The 22,984-nt window shown below is 42.6% G+C and overlaps 1 protein-coding gene across 7 annotated transcripts in view; it reads right to left on the bottom strand.

Annotated features, from left to right (window-relative positions):
- CTNND1 (catenin delta 1) overlaps positions 1–22,984 on the bottom strand; it is a 45,577-nt gene that overhangs the window by 8,904 nt on the left and 13,689 nt on the right. For 4 of the 7 annotated variants that reach the window (XM_057728751.1, XM_057728753.1, XM_057728752.1 and 1 more), the window contains exons 2-13: positions 14,872–14,988; positions 13,483–13,775; positions 11,088–11,159; positions 10,201–10,353; positions 9,253–9,788; positions 5,310–5,773; positions 4,027–4,210; positions 3,061–3,178; positions 2,450–2,603; positions 1,479–1,547; positions 528–655; positions 275–425 (exon numbers count right to left, since the gene is read on the bottom strand). In XM_057728751.1, the coding sequence (XP_057584734.1) occupies positions 275–425; positions 528–655; positions 1,479–1,547; positions 2,450–2,603; positions 3,061–3,178; positions 4,027–4,210; positions 5,310–5,773; positions 9,253–9,788; positions 10,201–10,353; positions 11,088–11,159; positions 13,483–13,677 (2,224 nt within the window). In that variant the 5' untranslated portion in view covers positions 13,678–13,775; positions 14,872–14,988. The remainder of the gene's footprint in view (positions 1–274; positions 426–527; positions 656–1,478; positions 1,548–2,449; positions 2,604–3,060; positions 3,179–4,026; positions 4,211–5,309; positions 5,774–9,252; positions 9,789–10,200; positions 10,354–11,087; positions 11,160–13,482; positions 13,776–14,871; positions 14,989–22,984) is intronic. The other 3 variants (XM_057728755.1, XM_057728756.1, XM_057728757.1) reach the window with 3 other exon arrangements.

Below are 22,984 nucleotides of genomic sequence, written 5' to 3'. Positions count from 1 at the left end.
GTGGTGACATTTAAGAACATACAGAACATGCTTAACAATCCTTAGTAACAAAGTACATGCTGAATAAATAATAGATATTGTTATTCTGTTTTTGAAGAGTCACTACCTCTTGTCTTTCCAAGAACCATTAAACTATAACCCTCTCCAACCCCCAGAATCACAAACTATGGAAAACTAGGATTCTTCCTCAGCCGTTTCAACAGTTACTTAGCACCTGCTGGATGAAAGGTGCTGTACTAGATGCTGAGGTAATGGTTAATATTCAACTCCTTACCAATTAATTCTTTGTTGCGAGCATCCACAGCCAGATTTCTCAGTGCTCCAGATGCAGCTTTCACAACCCGCTCCTGGTCGCTGGTCAGGAGGTCAGCAATGGCAGAAAGAGCCTTCTCTTGACGCAGAGCTGAGCGGATGTATCGACCATACTACAAGTAGCACATGGAAAGAAAGAGAACAGATTATAAATGGCAGCAAACTAGTTAGCTATGTCTTCCAATCTCCAAACCCATTTTGTAAAAGGTACTCACCGTCCAGCGCCCAGCACACAAGTTCTGGATGGCCCCGGCTGAAGCTTCTAGGATGGCAGGATTCTTGCTCTCCTTGAGGAGTGAGATGTATATCCGAACCACCTCTGGCTGAAATAAAAGTTCATAGCCTGCACAAGAGAGGGAAAGAAAGCAGAGGATGCTCATCAGTACCTGTCAGGCTCTGCCTGGGTGAAGTCCAGCGTTAGTATGCTGGACTGATGGGTTTATGGTCCTCTACCAGTAGACTCTAAATTTCCCACCCACCCAACAGCAAACCCAGAGATCCGACTACATGCCTTCTTAAGAATAATTCATCCACGGCAAGAGCAGAACAGGTATCAACTCATATGCAACTCCTCCTTCTCCTGCCTCCTAGCTGCTTCTCTCCCACAGTTTACTCTGGCCTTGCTTGGCACTCAAGGGATTCAACTCATCGACAGTATTCAGAGTTAAATAGTTCCCATCTCAAATGAATTAGTTCTAACTTAACTGACTCATTCTGCCCACCTTAACTATGATTAAGTAAAAGGGCCTCTCATAGATTTAACAACATCTAAATTTTTATATCCATGGAGAGCTATGAATTTTAGACTTACCATACTGATGAATATAAAGACCCAAACTGTGATAAAGAGACTTCTTATAACATGAAGGTAAAGTTTGAGTCCCAAGAGCTAGTGGCTACTTAGGCTACTTAAGTTCCTGGTCTAGACTACCATAAGGTTCTTATTGTCAAGTAATCTGAACAGTTGCCACAACAAGAAGTCCTTTGAAAGTTACTGTTACCATATTACAGTTTCCAAATACTCCCGTTGTCATCACTTCAAATCCTTAAGTCAGAGAAGACAGAACAGTGAACATACTGTGTAGCCTACTGTTAGGCTGCCAGATACTTATTTGTGGACTATGTTTGTGAGACCCATAGAGCCTGAGAAGAAAAAGATAACTTACCTCGAGCAGGACTAGTTCTTTTAGGGAAATCCACTGTATCATTTGTTAGATCCTCTGTGGGTTTTTTCCCTTTGGAAATTAAAAAAAAAGAGGGAGAAGGGGTAAAAAGTTTAAGAAAGGGAAGTGTCCACCCAGTAAATTTTTTTATTCTTCAGTCAAAATCTTTTGATCAGAGATGCATCAAGAAGGGCATAAAACAAGACAAAACAAACAACAACAACAACAACAAACACCAGGATCCCCAGCTTGTCCCAGAAACAAGAACAGAAAACAGGCAACAGATGGGTAAGATAAGGACAACCACTATTGTTGCTACTGTCCTGAGTTCTGATAACTGGGGCTGCTGCCCAGAAATAGCATGCCATGAGCCATTAGCTCAGAAGAGCTAAACTTGTTTCAGTGGCCTTCCTCAACTGAATTTTCCTACATGCATCCACAGGGAAGGGTTAGGCAAAGAAACACCAAGGAAGCTAAAACCAAACCATGCAAATTAGAAGTAGGTAAGCGCCTTAAAAGATTCCACTCACCTCTGGAGAACCACTCATCTTCCAGTGCATCACCCAAGGTGGAAAGCAGAGGGGAGAAATGAAGGAAGAAAATTGCAGGAGAGAGATGTCAAAAGGATCATGGGAAAATAAGCAGGAGAGCAGAGAGGAAAAGCAAAACACAGGAAACAAAGGAGGAATGGGGGAGAAGGCCCCAGATTAATTGAGTTCTCAGCCTTCACTGCCCAACTACCAATACCAATACCACCACCACCGCCACCACCACCATCATCACCACTGCCGCCACCACCGTCACTACCATGAAGCACATGACACAGGGAAAGCAGCAGCAGCAGAGCAAAAAGACATCCTTGAATAGGCAGATTCCTGTACTGCTCAGCAAGTTATTTTGGACCTAAAGCTAAAAGTATTCCTTCCTCTCCCCATCCTACATTAAAGAGCAAGGAAGAAGGAACCAAGTCTCACCTTTGCCCTTCTTGGCCCCAAAGCAACTGGCAGCATGTGGCCCAGTACTGTTGGCAACAGTGGGAGGTGCCTCTTGGTAACGTTCTGCTTGTGGGATTTCCCTGTGAACTTGATATGACAAATTCCGAAGGAGGCAAACACAGTTCTCCACAAGCTTGGGATCACAAAATAAAAGGTTCCATGAGAGAAGAGAATGACTATAGTGATTTTCTAGCAAGTACAGGTTTCCATGATTCAGGAATTAAAATATTGATCCTCAAAAGCCAAGACCAATTCATCATCTCTCACAATACCCCTCAAGTGCCCCAAGCTTCTCAAAATTCTTGAAGCTTCAGGCTAAGAGAAGGTTTCTGCTACCATTTGGTGTGTAACACAAAACTCAGGGTCACTCTTTTTCCTAATTAGAAAAAAATGGAAGTATGGCTAAACAGCTTTAAAATATGTAGGTGAAGGAAATTCTAAAGAAAACAGTTTTCTTCTAAGGTGACCATCCTTTTTAAGAAGTAGGAGCTGGTATAGGTATTTAATGTTATTTGAAAGCCTAAGATGATAGGTCTGTACCACGGGTACCTCAAGGTTGCTATGAATGGAATTCTCACCCATTAACCTACCTTGCTGTCTGAATCTTTCTGTCCAATCTCTGCCTGGACAATGAAAATGAGAGCATCCACCAAACCATCACATTCCCGAAGTTTCCGGCGAGCTTCACTCCTCTCTGAGCTGACGTTCCTGAGGGGAAAAGGAGAGACTTCAAGATGACTAAAATCCAGAAATCCTCTCAATATCCTTAATATCTACAAGCCTCCTTAATGCCTTTTCTTTTCACTGTAACGAATAATGAATACTTGTTATAAGGAAGGCACTGAAGTTGAGAGAAAGTTGAATAAAATAGTTTCTGCTTTTAGGACATTTACAACCAGGCCAGGGAGGGAGATATGTAAATAAAGTATACCAACAACAATAATTTAAGACAGACGTGATCCTTCTTGTATGGAAGTACTAATGAAGAATGGGGGCAGAGCACATAGAGAATATATTGCACATTTATAGGGTATAAGAAAAAGAAATCAGGAAAATTTTCATGAAATAAAAGCACTTGAGTTTAGCCTCAAAAGACAAAGAAGCAAAGAAAAAGCACTGCAGACAGAGGAAGAGCTCTTCCTCACTCTATCCTTCTAGTACTCTGTACTCCATTTGTTGCATTTATTGCAGCCTGACTTGAAATACAAGTAAGTGAAAGCAGGGACACAGACACACACATGCCTAGGACGAGACCACTGCCTTACACACAGTAGGTAGTGAACAAATGCTTACCAAATTAGAAGAACCAAGTCAAAGAGGCACAGAGGTGAGGAAGATGTGTGGGGAACGGCAAGTAAACCACATAAGGCATACATAGCATGCAAGAGAAAGTGACAAAAGTAGGAAAACAGGTTGGAGTCATAGCATGCAATACAAATAGGAATGGAGGCTGAATGACAGGCTAAGAAATTTAAATTTTCTTTTTTTTTTTTTTTAAGCAAGTTAAGTTAGTCTTCAAAAATTCAGTCTTCATACTCTCAAAACCCTTATGTTACCTAAGGCAGCCAGCTGTGTTGGTAAGCACAGACTCCCACTCAATGTGGCGTGGCTTACAATCTTCATTAGGTTCCCGCTCCCAACCAGAGCGCGGGATGATCACTTCATCTGTCAAGGCATGCAGCGCATGGTCCACGATCTCCATTTTGATTGAGTCATGGGATGAGAGATTCCACAGGGTTCCTGGCAGAGACAACTCATCAGCTAGCTCTCCAGCACCCAAGACAGTATGTTTGAAGAATGACCGAGAATCCCCTATGCCAGCATTTCTGTCCTCCCCAATGACCAAATACCTTGTAATGACATGCAAGCTTTAGTCTGTGACCCACAATAAGAAATACATTGTACACCGTGGCTCAATACAAACATACATATCATGAAGTAAGGGTTCATAAAACAATACTTATTATCAGCAATACTCTCTGGGCTATCTACACCCATGTCTCAATCTCAGCACCACTGGCATTTTGGGCCAGATAATTCTCTGTTGTGGAGAGCTGTCCTGTCCATCCATCATTCAATGTTTAGTGTATCACTGGCGTTTACTCATTTGATGCTAATAGCACTCCCTCCCAACCTCCCCAAGTTATGACAACCAGAAATACCTCCAGACACAGCAAATGTCCTCTGGGGGGCAAGATCACCCCCAATTGAGAACTAATGATCTATGCTATTTTTCTTTCTTTCTCTTGGAACACTGACTGTGATCCACAAAGTTGTGTTCAATACACACTAATGGAGCATAACCCACAATCTGAAAAACCACTCTTCTAAAGCAAGGACCACAAGCACAAATGTCTATACGTGCCAGGCAGGTGAGTCAGGACAAACAGATATTTAAGAGAAATTACAAGAATATGGGTTAAATGGCAATTGACACTCAGCTTCGACTTCTGTAAGACAACTTCCTAGATGGTGGCAGCTGTTCAGAGATAACGTGTTGGAAATTATTGCAAACTGGAGAGCACATGCCCCCATCAGCTCAGATCAACTACTGCCAGGTAGCAAAAGAGAGCCATTGTTACCAGTTCCTGCATGTTTAACACAGGCAAGAATCTGGAATTTTAAATGAAATCGCCTACATTTAAAATATTAGCAAACAATGCTTTAAAATTTGGAAAACCTTGCATGATCCAAATCTGTGAGATGGATTTGACCCAAAGGCCACCAGTTCACAACCTTTAATCAAACGTCAAAGGACTAGAAATCCTTCTAACTCTCAATATATCTAAGGGATAACAGCCACCCTAACCTAGCGGTTTCCCTTGGGCCTAGAACTCACCAGTAATAACTTCAGTGAGGTCCATATCACGAGCCTTTCGGAGTAATCGCACCAGAGCAGGAACACCATCACAGTTTTTTATAGCAATCTTGTTATCCTGGTCACGCCCAAAAGAGATATTCTTGAGAGCTCCACAGGCTCCAAGGTGCACTTCCTTTTTGGGGTGGTCTAACAATCCCACCAGTACAGGGATACCCTTGAGCTTCCGAACGTCAGTCTTCACCTTGTCATTGCGGTAGCACAAGTGTTGCAGGTATGCAGCTGCATTGGACTTGACAGCATCCAAACGGAATCCTAGCATGGCTATCACCTCTGGAAGCTCTGGCTGCCTCCAATTGGGGGGTGGAGGCCCTCCCTTGCGCAGGCTATCCAAGCTTGCTAAACTTCCCCGTTCATGCTGGGCCAAAGGAGCCCAATAGTACTGGTCTGATGGCACCTCCTCACCAATCATGTCCTCATAGCTCCTGCAATGTTGGAATAACCAAGAGGGAAAAAGGAATTCATTAAATTGTCAAGTCTGGTTTCTTGGAGGGCTACCATTACCCCCTCATCTTCAAGGAAGGAGTAACCTTAGCTCTAGTACACTAGATCTTATCTCTCCTTTGCATAAAGAATATACTGATCAATTTTTCTTAATGAGATAAGATAATAATTTTAAAGGAATCTGCAATTAGATTAAAACTACCAATTTTTTTTTCTGTGAAGTTTACTGGCTTGGAGGAGCAACAAGCATTCAAACAGTTAATTACAAAAAAGAACTAGGACTTCCTAAGTGGCGCAGTGGTAAAGAATCCGCCTGCCAATGCAGGGGACACGGGTTCGAGCCCTGCCCTGGAAAGATTCCACATGCCACGGAGAAACTAAGCCCATGCGCCACAACTATTGAGCCTGTGCTCTAGGGCCCATGCTCCACAAGAGAAGCCACTACAATGAGAAGCCTGAGCACCACAATGAAGAGTAGCCCCTGCTCTCAGCAACTAGAGAAAGCCCGTGTGTAGCAAGAAGACCCAACGCAGCCAATAAATTAATTAATTAATTTTAAAAAAAAAGAACCAAATCCTTACTGCTTAGCGTTTGAATGATACCTGACATCTATTAACTTCTCCAGATAGAGACTGAAATAAACCTTCAGACAGCAGAGTTAATGAAACCGACCGACTTGGCACCACAGAAATTACTGAACGATGTCTGAGAACAGCTCTCATAAGGCCTTAGCTAAAGGGAAAATAAGGCATTTACACACAGGAAACAGCTGGTGGGATCAACACCCTTAAGCACATTTCACTTTTAAGCCTCTCCTTACCTCCCTATTTTGGAAATTATAAAAAAAGAGATGATAGAGTAAAAGCAGTATAGGAAGTCTTAATACCTCATATGAGGACTTCACTTTGGTACTGATGCGGTATAAGCTTGAACATTAGTTTACACAATTCATCCCAAGGTCATCTCTGCTACTCAACAAATATGTTCTGGAGAAACTGGAGACTAGACATAATTTCTAGTCTCCAATTTCTAAAGACAATATTTACGATTCTGTCAAGATAGACACTACTGACCACCATCACATTTGGGATACCCAGTCACTAAGAAAAGGAATAGAGACAGAGCAACTGAAAGTAAAGACAAACATCTACCCGGAGATATTGCTTCCTATTTCACTACTACCAACAACCACTAGAGGGTGAGTCTGTCACACTATTATTTATTCATAACCACCAGGAAGGAAGAGACCCATTATCTGTGAGCTCATCTCACTCTGTGGCTCCCACAGGAGAGGAGAATCCATTGTGTGGAACTCTCCAAATAAGCCCGTTGTTTGTTCCAAAAAACCACTCCCACTGTCACCAAACCCTCAAGATTAGCCTGAGCAGACGGCCTGCCTCATAGCTGTCAACATCAACCATTCAAAAGTGATTCAAATGGACAAAGCAGTTAGTAAAAATCACTATTTTTTAATATCAGTGAAACAAAATAAACAGGTTATATAGCTAAGTTTTTTAAGTAGGCTACTAAACAGTATAGTAAGATTCCATTTCAGTAGGGAAAATAAAGTCAGAGTGTGTTTACATGTTTAAGAAAAAGAAGTCAAAAGAAAAGTATCAAAATGTTAACAGTATTTCTTTGTTAATGGATGGTGTGCTTTTCTAGTTTTGCAGTGATGATGTTTCTACTTTTATTATTATTTTAATATGACCAATTACAAAACAATTATCATAACGAAGAAGATTTTGGTCACTCAAGATATTTTTACAAGTGGATCATGACATTCTTTCCTTTGTCTTACAAATAACAAAGCTGTGCCCAGAAAGATTAAATGATTTGCTTAAGGCTACACAGCTAGCAGCAAAGGCACAACTAGAACCAAGGTCTTCTGGTTCAGGCTTTTTCTACTAATCATTCTGCTTTACTGTTTTCATTTGACCTTGTATTACTCTCCTAAGCCCAGAACAGGAAGCAGCAAATGTTCTTGCTAGTCAAGCAGGTTTCCAAGTCCAGTACCACCCTGGAACAAACCCAAGAACCAAGCCCAAACCCTCTTTCTTTATGTCAATTGCCACAGCAAGGGACAACAGAGAATGACCTGGCCACCAGCACCCATCTAGATCCAATCACTCTACTAATGAGGAAATCAGAAAAATCAGACTTGTCAACAAAGAGAAGAAGCCAACACCCTAGGCAGACTCCTTTGGTGATAGCTGTTATCTACCACTGCTCCAAGCTGCACCAACTGAGGCCTGGTGTGCCCCCTCACCCCCACCCCAGGAATAAAAGATGAGTCACATGGGAGTTGGATGTGCTGTCCAAAAGATACCTGAAAGGTGAGTGACTCAGGCTTAGATAATGGGGCCTCTACCCCTGGGCCCAGCCCTGTCTGCTGTTAACCAAAGCTACCTAATATGAGTAAAATAAGCACCAAGGCATTTGCTTTAGAAAGTCATGACCTCATACAGAAATTCACCAACAGCTGTTAGGATATCCTTACCATTAAGACATCCGTAAATCTTCTCCCTTAATTCTTATCATTTCTCTTTGCCTGGAAAACACCATCTCTGATTTATTCTAAAGCAGGGTTGGCAGCCCATGAGCCAAACCTGTTTTTTGTACAGCCCCAAAACTAAGAAGGGTTTTATATTTTTAAAAGGTTGTAAAAAGAACAACATACAACAAAAATGATATATTGTTTGCAAAGCCTAAGTTAGTTCACTTGGTCCTTTACAGAAAAGGTTTGCCAACTCCCATTCTAAAGTATTTTCTCAAGGCAAACCATCTACCAGTCCAAACGTCAACCACTACCATTTTCACATCACCAAAGAATCCCCAAGGATAAGCAGTAAAGTTAGAATTAGTGACCTTTCAGAGTGTCAATAATGTTCCTCCCTCTAAGGAAGCCCCCCCATCACACTTTACAATCAAATATAAGAACCTAAGCACAAAGTGTCAGGATTTTCATGAGATCAAGGTTTGTTTTTAACTTGAGATTAAAACCACCACAGGGAGCGTTCTTACATATACCCTTAACTGTCTATTCTGGCCCTGAAAGCCTAAAACCCTCAACCAAACCTGAAGCTGAAGGAAATTCACAGGAACAAATATTCCATAGCTTCAGACACCAGGCTCCCAAAGGGGATCAACTCTTAGGCAGAAAATACAGAAACTCTGGGCATAGAAATAAAAGCCCCCTTCAGGAGACTAACCAATTACCATGGCAAATTGTCTCCTATAATTAGAATATATGATTTTTATAATGAAAAGGAGACAAGAAAGCAAGTTATTACTTAGTAAAATCAGAAAAGGGAAGAAAAGGGTGGTCGTCCACAAAAACAGGCAGCAGGGGAGGGGGCCACAACTACCTCTGATCCCAAAAAGCACTTAGAAGGAGAAGGAAGAGCTACCCCTTTTTGCTTGCTTTGAAAGACCTTTCTCTTCGCCTTTTCTTGCCTACCTGAGGCGTCGCCGAGGGTCAGAGGGTGTCCCAGTCCGACGGCCGGTGCCATAATCAGACATCATGCCGTAATCCACGTCATCATAGCCTATGCTACGCTGGTCATCCTCGAGCCCATAAGGCTCTGGATGAAAACGATGCAGATCCACGCTGCTCCCACCTACCCGAACCTGGGGCTGGGGCCCATAGACATCCTGTCTACTAGGTGCCCGGTAACCCTCCATACTGGGCCTATACCGCTCCTCAATGCGGGTCACCCGGGACAGACTGCCATAGTTGTCACTGCTACTTGGATAACCATCTTCATAGTGGCGGCTATATCCATCAGGAGGATAGTGGAAGTTCCTGGGAAGGGTAGCAGTGCCTGCTTGCCCCACATAGGGACCAGGTCCCCCATTGCCATTCTTGCGGAAATCACGACCCAGAGTCTGGATATAGTTGTTGGAAACTGATGAGGCATCCACAGGCAGCCCATCTGGCCCCATAGGGACTGGCTGGACTGTCCGTGTTGTCACAGTCTTCACTACTTTCTTGACCTTCAAGTAAGGAAAAAGAAAAATTAATGAAGTGAACAAATTAAGCTTAAATTCTAAGACCACTCTAAGAAAAGAAACAAACCTCTACCCCCAGCTAGCTTTGCCTAGAAATGCCGTGCAACCTACCATCTACCCTTCTCTCCATCTTATAGGAAGTCTCCAGGCAGGAAAATTGTTCTTGGCAGTAACTATGCCTTTAAGGGAAGCTACTGCAGACTCTCTTCCTCATTCCATTAGATTTTCCCATATCTCATCTATCTTCTCTATCTAGCCAGAGATCACTTTCTTTATGCCTTCACCACAGATCAGTGGCCCCTCATCCATCCTAATTAAGTGCTTAGCCCCTCCCCTTAATAAAGACCACAGGAAGATCTCCTCCATCATCCCAGACCTTATACAAGTCTTAGCTTACTGTGGTCTCTGTGCGCCGAGTGGTTCCATCATCCGAGGTCTCCACAGAGACAACAGACATGGCTCCCTCAGGGTCCTCCTCCGTGTAGGTCTCCACAATCTGCCCTGGCTCCTGCATCCTGGGGATGGTGCTATACAGAAGGTGACTGTGATCCTATATGGAAAAAAGAAAATGGAAAGAGCTACTATTAAGCCATATATACTAACAACAATCCACCCCAATGAGGGGCATTGTCTCCCTGAAGACAATGCATCTTCTATGGGCCTCAGGATTTTTAGAGGGCTGCCTGTTCCCACTTTTGAACTTGTACAAAAGAGCAGAAGATATAATTTCCCAGTTCTAGTCATTTAACAAACAGGAACTGAGTTAACTATAGCTACATTAACACCCAAGTGACAGGGACAACAGATATAACTTCCCAGTTCTAGTTATCTAAGTGTATATGAACTGTGTTAACTGCAGCTACATCTACGTCTGAGTGATCCTTCAAAAAAAAAAGTTCACCCAATAAGAACTTTTAAGATGAACCAGAAAACCCCAATAAGAGCCATCTTCTGAAGAGCTCTATGCTATTCTTCAGACATGCCTAAGGCTCAAGACCAGCCAGATTTTAGGTAGGGTTTTCTGCAAAGCAGAACCATGCCCATTCTAGAAAGGGGATGCAGTAATTGGGGGATCAAATACTGGATCAATGGTCATTACAATTAATTCGAAAATAACACTACATATACTTTGAAGCTTCATTTTTTAATTTTCCTAAATGAAAGAAACTAATTAACAGGAGCTTACAATCTGCCAGGCACTTTAGAAGACACTAATTTGCTCTTAAGCTGGGGAAGTAAGAGAGATATGAATAAGCAACTCAGACCTTGAGCCAAAAGAATTACCTGGGGTCCGTTGAGTTTTAGATCTGAAAATTTCTGTCGCTCAAGGTCCGCATCGCCCACAAACCGGCCGTTCTGAAACATAGCCCACAAGAAGACAATTCACTTTGTGGCCTTCTCTTGCTCTATCAAACACTAATGATCTTTTTTCCAAACAGGAAAAGGCCTTTCAAGAAGACATGTGTGGCCTGGAGTTCTTCTGTCAGTACAGATAAAAGAACCACATCACTCCTTAGACTTAGCACCTCAAAATTGGAACCGGGCCTGGACCTCTGGCAGACTGGGTCTCTGGAATATAAGAACGTAAGCTCTGTGAGGGCAGAGGTTTATTGCGTGTCTGGGTCAGTTTGTTCAATGTCTCCCTAGTGCCTTGGACAGTGCCTGGCACATAAGAGGTACTCAAAAACTGTTTTCTGAATAAATAGCAGAGTCTCAGATAAGTTCGCCATGAAATCTTTTTGGAAAGCCATAAGAACATAAGGAAAGTTGGAAAGGTTAGGTTGGGGGGTTTCCAAAAGCCTTCTTTATTGTTTCCTGCGTCTTCATGCTACAACCACTGGAAACTCCCATACCAGGCAGCTTTTTAAAGTAAGAAGCAAGAGATATGAGTTTCCCTTTCCAAACAGGAAGAAAAAAACAAGTATCTAAACTCCCCTCAAGCAAACAGATGTCTCAATAGCTTCATCACCAATTATTAGAGCCACAGAACACATTCAAAAATGTCATTCTTAATTTGCTCTGTCTTAAACAGCAGGAAATAATCTAATGACATTATACTATGTAAAAATACATTTGACTACTCCCCTTCAAAAAGAATACAGTGAGATTCAGCCACCTTGGGAGACTCTTCCCCCACCCCACTCCCATTACACAGGGAGTGTAATGCTGTAGGGAAAGGAAGTTAAACATTACTCTCAGGAAGAAGGAAGGGTGTGGTTTCACTGCTGAGCAGAAGTTAAAAATAAAAGGAGAGAGAGAGAGAGAATCCATGCAGTAAATCTTGGAATTCCCCACCACCTCCAAGGCTGAGCAGTTCTGCTTCCCTTTTCAATACTCACCCCTCAACCCTAACTCTCTATTCTTGTTCCTATAAAAATCCTAGGAACAGTGCAAACGAACTGCTTCCAAATTCCTGATCATCCCCAATTGGAATTATATCCTCTCATTCAAAATGCTCCTTAGCATGGGCTTCCCTGGTGGTGCAGTCGTTAAGAATCTGCCTGCCAATGCAGGGGACACGGATTCGAGCCCTGGTCCAGGAAGATCCCACATGCCACAGAACAACTAAGCCCATGCGCCACAACTACTGAGCCCACGTGCCACAACTACTGAAGCCTGCAAGCCTAGAGCCCGTGCTCTAGAAGAGAAGCCACCACAATGAGAAGCCTGTGAACCGCAACAAAAAGCAGCCCCTTGCTCCGCAAAACTAGAGAAAGCCTGCACGCAGCAACAAAGACCCAACGCAGCCAAAAATAAAATAAAATAAATTTGCTTAAAAAAAAAAAAAATGCTCCTTGGCATGAGAGACCTTCTTCATCTCAAAAAATAAGTAATCAATGAAAGGACTACTGGAGCATGAGCACTATTCTTAGTTCCCATCAGAGGTCTCTTAAAATGAAGTCTATCAGGCAATGCCTACTACACATACACACACACACACACACACACACACACACAAAACCTCAGACAGATTACATCACAGCGAAGTCAGACTACAGAAACCATAGGAAACACAAGATACTTCTCATTTCTAACACCAACTCTCCCAAGTCACATAGGAGTCAGCCAACCCAGAGACCACTGGCTCCTGCGGTTATTTGGGTTAAACAGCAGCATGATGCTCCCTCTCCGACTCTAACCAGAAGCATTAACAAAGACCCCTTCCTCCAAGAAATGATGTGCACAGCCAACAAAAAGAGTATGGCGCAGGAAGACACAATTTATGGACACTGCCACACCTTCTGAGCAAACTGTTCTCTCAGGGAGACTGAGAATATAAGATGCCCAACTTCCCCAACCACTAAGCCGCATTTAATTTCCTGAATTTTTGACACTGGGGGTGGGAGTGGGGGTGGAAGGAACCAGAAAAAAACAGAAGTAACTTGAGTACAGCTTCAAATTATATGATCTGCCATTACTAGAACTGTATCCCGACCCAGAAACCCCACTCCAGCAAACAGGAAGTCAGATGGATGCTTCTAGAGATAAGTCCACCCAACGCAGCACAGCAGCCACATTCCCTATCACTTAATCAGTATTTATCACCCCTGTAAAGGTTATCATGAGGCATGGGCACTGGACAGCCCATCACCACGAGAGTAGTTTCCCAAGAAGGATCACAGTCTCTCTGTGACCATGCCAAAGTCCTACCTGCAGGTCTGATGGAGAGAGGGGTTACCTGATGCCGGCGGGTGAGGGTGCCGTTGGCCATGAGCGGGTTGGCATCTTGTGGTGAGACCCGGACGCGTTCCAGTTGCGCCGAGACGTGGCGCCGTTCCTCCTCCAGCGCCCGGGTCAGCTTCTCAAACTGGGCCTCTTGCTCCTTCACAGAGGCCAAGATGCTGGCGGTCGACTCCACCTCTGAGTCGTCCATGAAGGTAAGGGGCAGAGCCGCCGCAGGACAGGGTAAAAAGGAAGGTGGATCACGGGGGATGGGGGAGGAAGGAGGGAGAAGGTCCCCCTCACTTCACACTACCGGGAAAAGGTAAGAGAGAGGAGAGAAAAGGTCACAGGTCAGAGAAGACAGATGAATTATTAATCCCAGAGCCAAAGATGCCCTCTTGTGGTTTTACTGCAGCGCAGAAAGAGAGCCACCACCAAGCCTGGGCCCACCACCAGTGTCTGCTCAAGCAGGATCCTTGCCCACTACCCTCTTTAACACCCCACCAGAAATAACTATTGAAAGGAAAAGCACAACTAGATCCAAGAGAGGACGTGGCTAAGGGCTGTAGTCACGACATGAAATTAAAATTAGATTATTTTTCCCTGGAAAATTTTGCTGGCATCAACTCAATGAAAGTTGTAGCTCCACAGTGTAGACAAGCACTTACTGCCCTGCAGTGGCAAGCCACCTCTAGAGATAAGAGGGCAGTACAGATCTTACTTAACCTCTCCCAAATCTAAACACTGAAATTGCTGTGGTGGTGGCAAAACTATACTAAATGAATATGCTAAATTAAAATGCCAATAAGAAATGGAAGCAGTAAAAAAATTCCTACCATCAAAGGCAAGAGATAAAACTAAGGACCTCAAATTGCATACATTTATAAAGGGGCTTTTCTACTTTTCAAAACCGTACTACAATATTGAGGGCAGAATGTGTGCCTTGGCTAACAGAGACAAGAAAACAATAGAATAAAAAAGTCTATGTGTAAAAAGGCAACATCTTCAGTGACCTTCACACCTCTCTGTGGAGTAGGAAAAGGAGCATTATATTAAATTATAAAGTTATCCCTTGAAGTTGTTCATATTCTACCCTTCAAGCAATAGCTGGAACTTCCTACATCTCTGTTATCCTGCAGAAAGCTCTAAACAGATTACCCTATTACATAAACTGCAAGTTGGCTAGTAAGTGGAAGGGCACTGGAGTCATACTGTTGGACTTAGTAGGGTTTCTCTCTTATAAGTTGGCTATGGGAGACTTTCTGGGCAGTCCAAGATACACCATGTAGAAAGGCAGGTTTCAGAATAAACCCTCTCCCCTATTACCCACCCTTTCGTCAACCCCTCCAAAAAAAAAGGCACTTAAATTTTTTTTTATTCTTAACAAACATATTTACATACACACCTGTTAAGAGAAGGTCGTGATTGATTGGTTTAACAGAGAACAGCCCAGTCTAGATTCAAAATATCATGGGAGAAGCATCCCAGCCACCACAGCAAGGAGGAAGCAGGAAGAAGAGAGCTGTAGAAATATTTGAGGAAAAATAGGAGTGAGAGGAAAATAAAATATACCTAATACATTTAAAAAAAAAAAAAAAAGAGGAGCAAGGGCAGGTATTGGGGAAAAAACAATCTGGGAATGGAAGGGAGTAATTTAAAATATGACTTGGAATTGCTTAATGTGACAAATGCCCTTTGGACTTTGCTCTGTTTTCAAATACCTGGACCTTGGTTGTAGTTTTCATTAAAACCTAGATTCTACTGTCATGTCAGAGTTCCTCTACACTTGTACTTCTATAGAGAATCAGAGCAGGTTATAATATGGATATAAATCCACTTACCCCCTGTTCCCAGCAACCAAATTGGGAAGGAAAAAAAATTGCTGTTGGAATGTCCTTCCCCCTCCTTCCCACCCCTAAGGCAGAAACCTCAAAGCCCAGTCCCAGCATGCCCACAAAGACATTGAGAAACCAATGCAATACTCGTGGTGGGGAAGACATGCGGGGACTAGCCTAGGCTAAGCCTTTTGCTTCAGTTCCCTTTCCCACGCTCCCGAGAGCCCTACCAAGCACAAACACTTGGGCCTGTTTGCTTTAGAGTATATGCAGCATCCAGCAAGCAAGAGTACTCAGATGAACTGATAAATAGGTGCCCAATAAACTCCTTAATTAATTCTCCATCACTAAGACTCCTTCCAGTGGATCCAGGCCCTAAATCTAAGAAAGTGGTAGCCCTTTTCCAAAGTCGTCCTACCCAGACTCTGGGCTCCCGCAGTCATTAATCAACTCCTGTTCTTCTTTTAGGTCCAAAGCCCATTGTCACTTTCTCAATTTCCACCCTACATTCCAACAGGCCACTCAAAGGTCTTTAATAAGTAGCCTTATTTTTTTTTTAATGTTGCTCCCTTTTCATCTCTTATTACTTCATTTTAAGCACTTGCCCTTATCCGCTATGTACAATGACCTGTGAACCTTCCACACCAAGAAGACTCTGAGCTGGAGAGATTCTTCCAGTTCTGGGTTTCAACAGGGTCTGTCTGAACTGTAGTTACCACTCTGGCAGTCTCTGCCCTATAATCTTCTTTGCTAATAAAAGACCAAACTACCACTACTATCAGGCATACAATGACAACACTCCCTGCTGCACAGAGAAATTGTCAGCCTTCCATAAAATTGCCACTTTTTGCCCCCACAACTTTAACTAATAGAATATAGGAAGTTAGAAAGGATAGTAGGGACTCTACCTAGGGCTGTAGGTCAGTAAGCAATATTTGGAAAAAACATTAGCTTCTCCCATCTTCATGGCTTTAAAAGCTGACCACCTGGCTCTAATTTGGAGAAGGCAGAAAAGTTAAGAAAAAGATCAGATTCCTAGGCCTAAAAGCATGGGGGGAGATTTTCTGCCTGAAAGAGGGTAGAAGCAGAACTCTGTAGGATAGAATTGGACTCAGAAGACAGGTCCCAGTCCTGGCTCTGCCAGTAGCTAACAATGGCAGTAAGATGCCGATACCACCAGCCCTGTCTAACTCAGAGTTGCTGTGAGGACCAGCTGAGATAACGTATGTTATACAAATGTGAGGTATTAAGTTGTTTCAAGAGTTAGTTTCTAGCTTCCAATTACATTACTTAATGGTAATGCCTCAGCCCAAAACTATTTTGTGAACTACTAGATGAAATTAACTGGATCAAATGCATAACTGGGTTCTAAGGAGTGGATGAGCTGGTTTCCCTACTACAACAGTATTTACTAGGAGGTCCCACCTAGACCAGTGTTTCTGGGACACCGGGTGCTTCTCTAAGTGCACGGCAGTCATCACAGAATTACACATCTGCTATAATGAGCTCTCAATTCCCTATTTGAGGCCTCAGAAGTTTATTACCAAGGAGAAAGGGAAGGTGAAAAGAACTAACAATTACTGAATGTTTTACATTTATATTATCCTGGCAATCCTTACAGCGACTCTAAGGAATTTTTACTGCAAATGAGAAAACAGGCTACAGGTGAAGAAATTACCCAAGGTCTCAGTTAATAGCAAATTTTGAACTTAAGTCTAATATAAAATGGACAGTCCAGCAACTTTCTCCCTCAACTCTTAAGAGCTTTCTTCCCCAACATCACAGGAAAAAGGTTTCCATTTATCTTTAGGTTAAAGGATTATCCATAACATCTACTTGTAAGAAATAAGTGGGAGAAAAGAAATAAATGAGAGGAAAAAGCATATGTGGGGGAAGAGAATGAAGTAGTTAAGCAAGCTATACAGTACACCACCTCACAACGCAGAGACTTGAGAGTCTTCTCCATGTCAAACATTCATATCATAAAAACATACTATAAATCAGAATCTGCGAACCATTAACTGATATTGGCAGAGTCAGGAAAGCCTTAAGACTACATACAGGCCAACACCTTTACAGGTTTGCCACTTAATATTTTCAATGGATTACGTTTGTTCTCACTAAAAAAAATATCATCAGGAATTCCCTGGTGGTCCAATGGTTAGGACTTGTGGCTTTCACTGTCATGGTCCCAGGTTCAATCCCTAACTGGGGAACTAAGATCCTGCAAGCAGTGTAGCGAAGCCAAAAAATAAAGATCAAGGAATTCCCAAGGTGGGGGAGGGGAACAAAGTGCACAAGTGAACCTTGCAATTCCCCTAACACTAGATTTTCTGAAATTAACTGGTTTTACTCTTAACAAGCCATAGGTCCGGCTTCCCTGGTAGCACAGTGGTTAGGAATCCACCTGCCAATGCAGGGGACACAGGTTCGACCCCTGATCCAGGAAGATCCCACATGCCATGGAGCAACTTAAGCCCATGTGCCACAACTACTGAGCCTGCGCTCTAGAGCCCACGAGCCACAACTATTGAGTCCTTGTGCTACAACTACTGAAGCCTGCTCGCTTAGAGTCTGTGCTCCACAACAAGAGAAGCCACCACAATGAGAAGCCTGCACACCACAACAAAAAGTAGCCCCCGCTTGCCACAACTAGAGAAAGCCCACATGCTGCAACAAAGACCCAATGCAGCCAATAAAAAAAATTTTTTTAAAATTAAAAACAAAAAAAACAAGCCATAGGTCCTATAGACCTATGAGTCTCCAACAAGGCTCCCACATTCAAGCATAAACAACAGTAAATATTCAATCTCTTCTGTAAGAATTGTAAACTAAAAGAAGTTGATTAAATCAAACACCCTGAAAGACCAAACAGTTTGACAATGCCAACCAAGTAACAGGGGGAAAAAGTCACTTGCCCACTGCACAATCCCCACAGTGATTTGTTCTACTGTAAACTGGCTGTAGAAATATAATTTGGAATTATAATTCTTAGAGGTTAAGAATATAAACTTTGGAATCACACTGTGTTCAAATCCCAGCTCCATTGCTTCTTAGCTATATGACTGGGCAAATCTCTCTAATCCTCAGGTTTCTTTTCTATAAAATGGGAGAAATAAAATACATAGGGTGGGTGTGAGGATTAAACGAGGGAAGTACTTAGAAAATGTCTTGATGCACAGAAAGCTATTGCCACTAATACAATACTACTATAAATAGTTAACCAAGGGACCAGGGTTTTGGTGGTTGGTGGGGCTTTTGAATAAACCACAGGTCTCCACATGCTCCCCTCTTCCACCGACTGTAGCTCTGTAAACTACAGGAATTCTTCACACTCTTAAAGGGAAGAAAAAAAAAAAAAAAACTTTAAACTACAGGCCAGGGGTCAAAAGACCTGGAGTTCAAGTTCTGGCTCTGCCAAAAACGAACTGTGAGACCTTGGAGAAGTTATAAATAACCCCTAAGCTTTACTTTTTATTACTTTTCAGAGTTTAGCTTTAAACATATGTAAAACTACAGACTGGATTGACTCTGAATCTCTCTCCCACCTCCATGCAATTCAGGTAAGTATATCCAAAGAGATGACGAGAATTAGGCATGTAAGCTTCTGCAGAAAGAAGAAAAAGTATTTGCCTTCAGATGGAGAACTCTAAACCCCACAAAATAGTCTTTGGGTTCTTAGCAAAGAAATATCCTCTGTATCCAGGTCCAAAGGCAGCTCTCTTCCCTTCTTCCTATTTCTTCATTAGGAAATCAAAACTAGTGTCCTAAAGTTATGCCCTCCCTCTAAATTCAATAATAAGCAAAACTCCTCTTCTACATCATCCTAGGGATTTCAAACTGCTTTTTTAAAATGCACACTAAGCCTTCTACTGACAAATACCAATCAATAAAATATAGTACCTGTAATATTACGGAACAGTATTACATACTATTCAAACCAAAAAACGTAGGTCTTTCAGACACTTAAAAGGCATTTATTTGCCTTAACTGGAATTTGCCCCAAGTTCAAAGCAATTAGTCCTGTTCAAACACACACACACACACACACACACACACAGAAAATTGGCACCTTATTTTTAAATCAAAAGGAATATATTTTGTCAACAGTTTTCCTATGGCTTCTTATCACAAAGTACTTATACCAAAGTCCAAAGTCTAAGTACCCCACCCACCACTTGATATTCCACCTTCCGAAGCTTAGAACAATTCAAAGTTCAGTCAGAACAATTCCAATATTTCTCCCTGCTGGAAAGACAGACTCACTCCCACACTAACCCCAAGATCCTGGACATGATTTGCAATAAGATGGAAAAAGGACTCTGCTCACTTCACTATCTCATGTCAACTGGGCACTTCTCAGAATTACAAAACTGATATTCCAGAAATGGCCTTCTCTTAGGTGTTTAGCAGTTTGTGCTTCCCTGTGGATCTGCTTTATGATAGGCCCAGCTTTTTCACTTAAGAGCACCCAAAAGGCTGACTGGAGGAGTCTCACTTTTACAAGGAAGGACTACGTATCACTGTGTCCACTACAAATCTCTCTGATGAATTAAGGGAGTCTCTAGCAAATCACCCTTCTCACAGGAAAGAGTGATCATTCTATCTCATTGGCGTTTCAGAGAAAAAAGGGAAAATAAATATATGAAAGTTTTTTTTTTTTTTTGAAAAAAGAAATAATCCTTGTTAAAAGGCGGCTGAGCTAGCAATCTCTGTAAGTCACTAGGACACCTTAAACAGTCTAGTTACGTGTAAGGATTTAAAGGTTTTTTTACTGTGACTTTAAAAGGAAAAAAAAAAATCACCTCCACCATCTTGACCCTAAATTCAGAAACCAAATGGAACATTCTTCTTGCTCTCTTTTCCCCTCCCAAGTATCCTGGGAACCCCCCAAACTATAATATACTAAAATGGCTAAATGAAGCAAAGAAAGGGTGTGGCTCTCAGCTAGTGAGGGGGCCCAGGACTGAAAGGGTATGGAAAGAAACAAAACCTGCTTCTCTCTAGAGCGTGTATGACACACACACAGGACTGGTCTAACAAGTCCTTCTGATCTCTCAGGCCAGGCCGCCTCCTCCCCCACTACCCACATGTCTCTCCAAGGCCGTCCACTGGGACAGATAACTGAATTTTCTCTCAATCCTGAGAGTCTGAGACACATCAAGTTACTTACCTGTATCCCTGTGGCAACCCTGCCAAAGGCACCTTACCCAGCCTTATAAGGAGAAAGCAGAGCTTTAGGGAAAGGCTGATAAGGAAACAAAGATAAGAAGGAGGGGCAAAAAACAGAGGGAGGTGTCAGACTGGAGGAAGGGGAGAGGCCAAATGCCTTTCTCCATTCTACAAAAGAAGGGAAAAAAGAGAAGGAGGTCAGATATACAATGGGAAATTAGAAAAAGTCTAGTCAAAATGGAGCAGTATTGTTTAACTCCTGTGTCATAAAAGAGAAATCCTAAAATTAACCAGGACACCTTACACTCTTCCCTACCCTAGGCTAGAGGAAAAAAAAACGTCATGGAAAAAAAGCTTAACCTTAAGGTTTACTAGGGGTCACCCAACTGTTTGAACTCTCATTCCTTTTTTAAAGTGGCAGCTTCTCACCAAACCGCCTTTCTATCTCTGGCATTCCCACCATCTCTTTTCCCATCATTTGAAGATAACTTGGAAAAGCCGATAGGATGCGACTGAATCATATTTATAGTCCAGCTTCCTCAGAAAGCCCTGAGCCCTGAAAAGAGCAAGAAGACACCCCTTCCACTAGGTTTAGAGTATGCCTCCCTTTTGAGACAAGCAACAGAAAGAGAGGGTGTGAGTCTATGAAGAAATCATAGGAGGTATGAAGGTCCTATTTCAGCTACAGGGCAGATAGCTGAAAGAAAGTTTCCCCTAATCTAAAAGAAGAAAATCTGACCTTACAGGGGGAGAAAAGTTATGAATTATTCATTACTGAGCTCCTCCTCTAAAATATCACACATACCCTTCCCAACAACCTCTGAGGTAATGTTGGCACCTTTTATAAGTGCGTAAACCATATATCAGAAGTATTCAGTATCCTGCCATCACATAACTAGTAAGTGGTAGAAACACATCTCTTCTACTCCAACTCCATATTCCTTCTCCTTGATAGAGTGAAATGACTATGAACTTTCCATGCATCTTGTGGTTAAAAGCCATTCTAACTCAAAAAGAGAAGGTGACCAAAAGTAAACTTTGGGGGGCGGGGGGAAGGGGAAGGTGGTGAGAAAGGACGAGGTGGAAGCACCTACACCTTTGAGTATTGCCTTCATTTTAAAAAGCAAGACCTTACTCAATTCTGGAGAAGAATACCCAGAATTGAGAAACACCTTAGATTTCCCATTTTAAAAGGAACAAGAACTCAGGAGAAAAGGTGAGAGGAACAAAAGTGATAGTATTACTTTGTACAAAATCATCTACTTTTCCACTGAAAGGCCCTCTATAGAAATCTGGCTACTTGCCACATTCTTTAATCACAGCTCAAGAAAGAAATCTAATCACAAATATCCCTACTCTCATTTTTAATGTGACATCTCACTAAACCAAAAGCAGAGATCAGAGGTAGGGTGGGAAACAGAAGGAACTAGAAGCAGGGAAGACTGTGCTAGCCAGCATCAGAACAGAGGGGAGGGATTGTTCTAGTGGTATGTTAGCAATCTGCCTCTAGGGCAGCTGTCCTCCTGGGTAATCAAAGGCCGGTTTGTGTGTGTGCTCAGGGACTAGCCAGCTTGGCAAGAAGTTGAGGATTCAGCCACCCAATCCACAAAGTGAGAAGAGATGCCTGTTTCACAGCTGGAATGGAGGGCAGGGAAAACACAAAACAAGGGGGAAAGGAGGGGGGGAGGGGAACAGAGAGTGCTACAGGTGCAATTTCAGTCTAGACAGTGGGGGAAAAAAAAAATCCTAGGAAACTACCAACCATTCCCTAGTTAAGCAGAGAATTGCCAGTACCTCTCAATACTAAAAAAATGGGTAGGTTTGTCCAGCTCTGTACGTAGTAAGATTTCAATCAGAAGGATGAGACCTAAAATGTACAGCCCCAGCATTGCCTGTTTCTCTCTATCCCTTTCAGACTCAACAAGGTATCTGCAATATATACAGTGAATAAACATTATACAAACATCTATCTCCTTCCAAAATTCCTTTTTTAATTAAATCCCAGAGATTTATAAATAGTAGCACACATGAAAGTCAGTGAGATTCCCCAATACTAAGAGATTGAAGCCATTTATATAACTCAAGTGCTAACACCCAAAAGACCACAGTCAGAATTCATACTCCCTAATCCCTCAGAGTAGCTAGATGCTCTGAGACCCATTAGACACACAAAGGCTGCTCTCTTCTCAGTAGAGCCCTGTGGCAGAGCTGCTCTCCAGGGACAAAGAGATTTCACAGGAGAACCACAAAGACATCACCCCTCTCCGTTCCCCCACTCCCAGCTTTCTCACTTCCTGTCACAGTAGCACCAGACCACAGTCTCCCAGAAACAAACAAATACAAAGTGCTGGATTCTGGGCTGCAAGCCAACTGCATTCCAGGGCATCCTGTCTACCAATCACCAGCCAGAGCTCTCACTTTGCCCTGCTCAGTTCCTTATCATGTTCAGGGAAAACAACCCTCCTCCCTGCCCCAAGCCAACACTACGTAGGACAATGCTCAGGCCCTTAA

Source organism: Hippopotamus amphibius, chromosome 3 (genome assembly GCF_030028045.1).
Source record: "Hippopotamus amphibius kiboko isolate mHipAmp2 chromosome 3, mHipAmp2.hap2, whole genome shotgun sequence".
In the NCBI taxonomy this organism is placed as follows: Eukaryota; Metazoa; Chordata; class Mammalia; order Artiodactyla; family Hippopotamidae; genus Hippopotamus; species Hippopotamus amphibius.
Note: the sequence above shows the minus strand (reverse complement) of the source record. Positions and strands in the feature narration are given on the sequence as shown.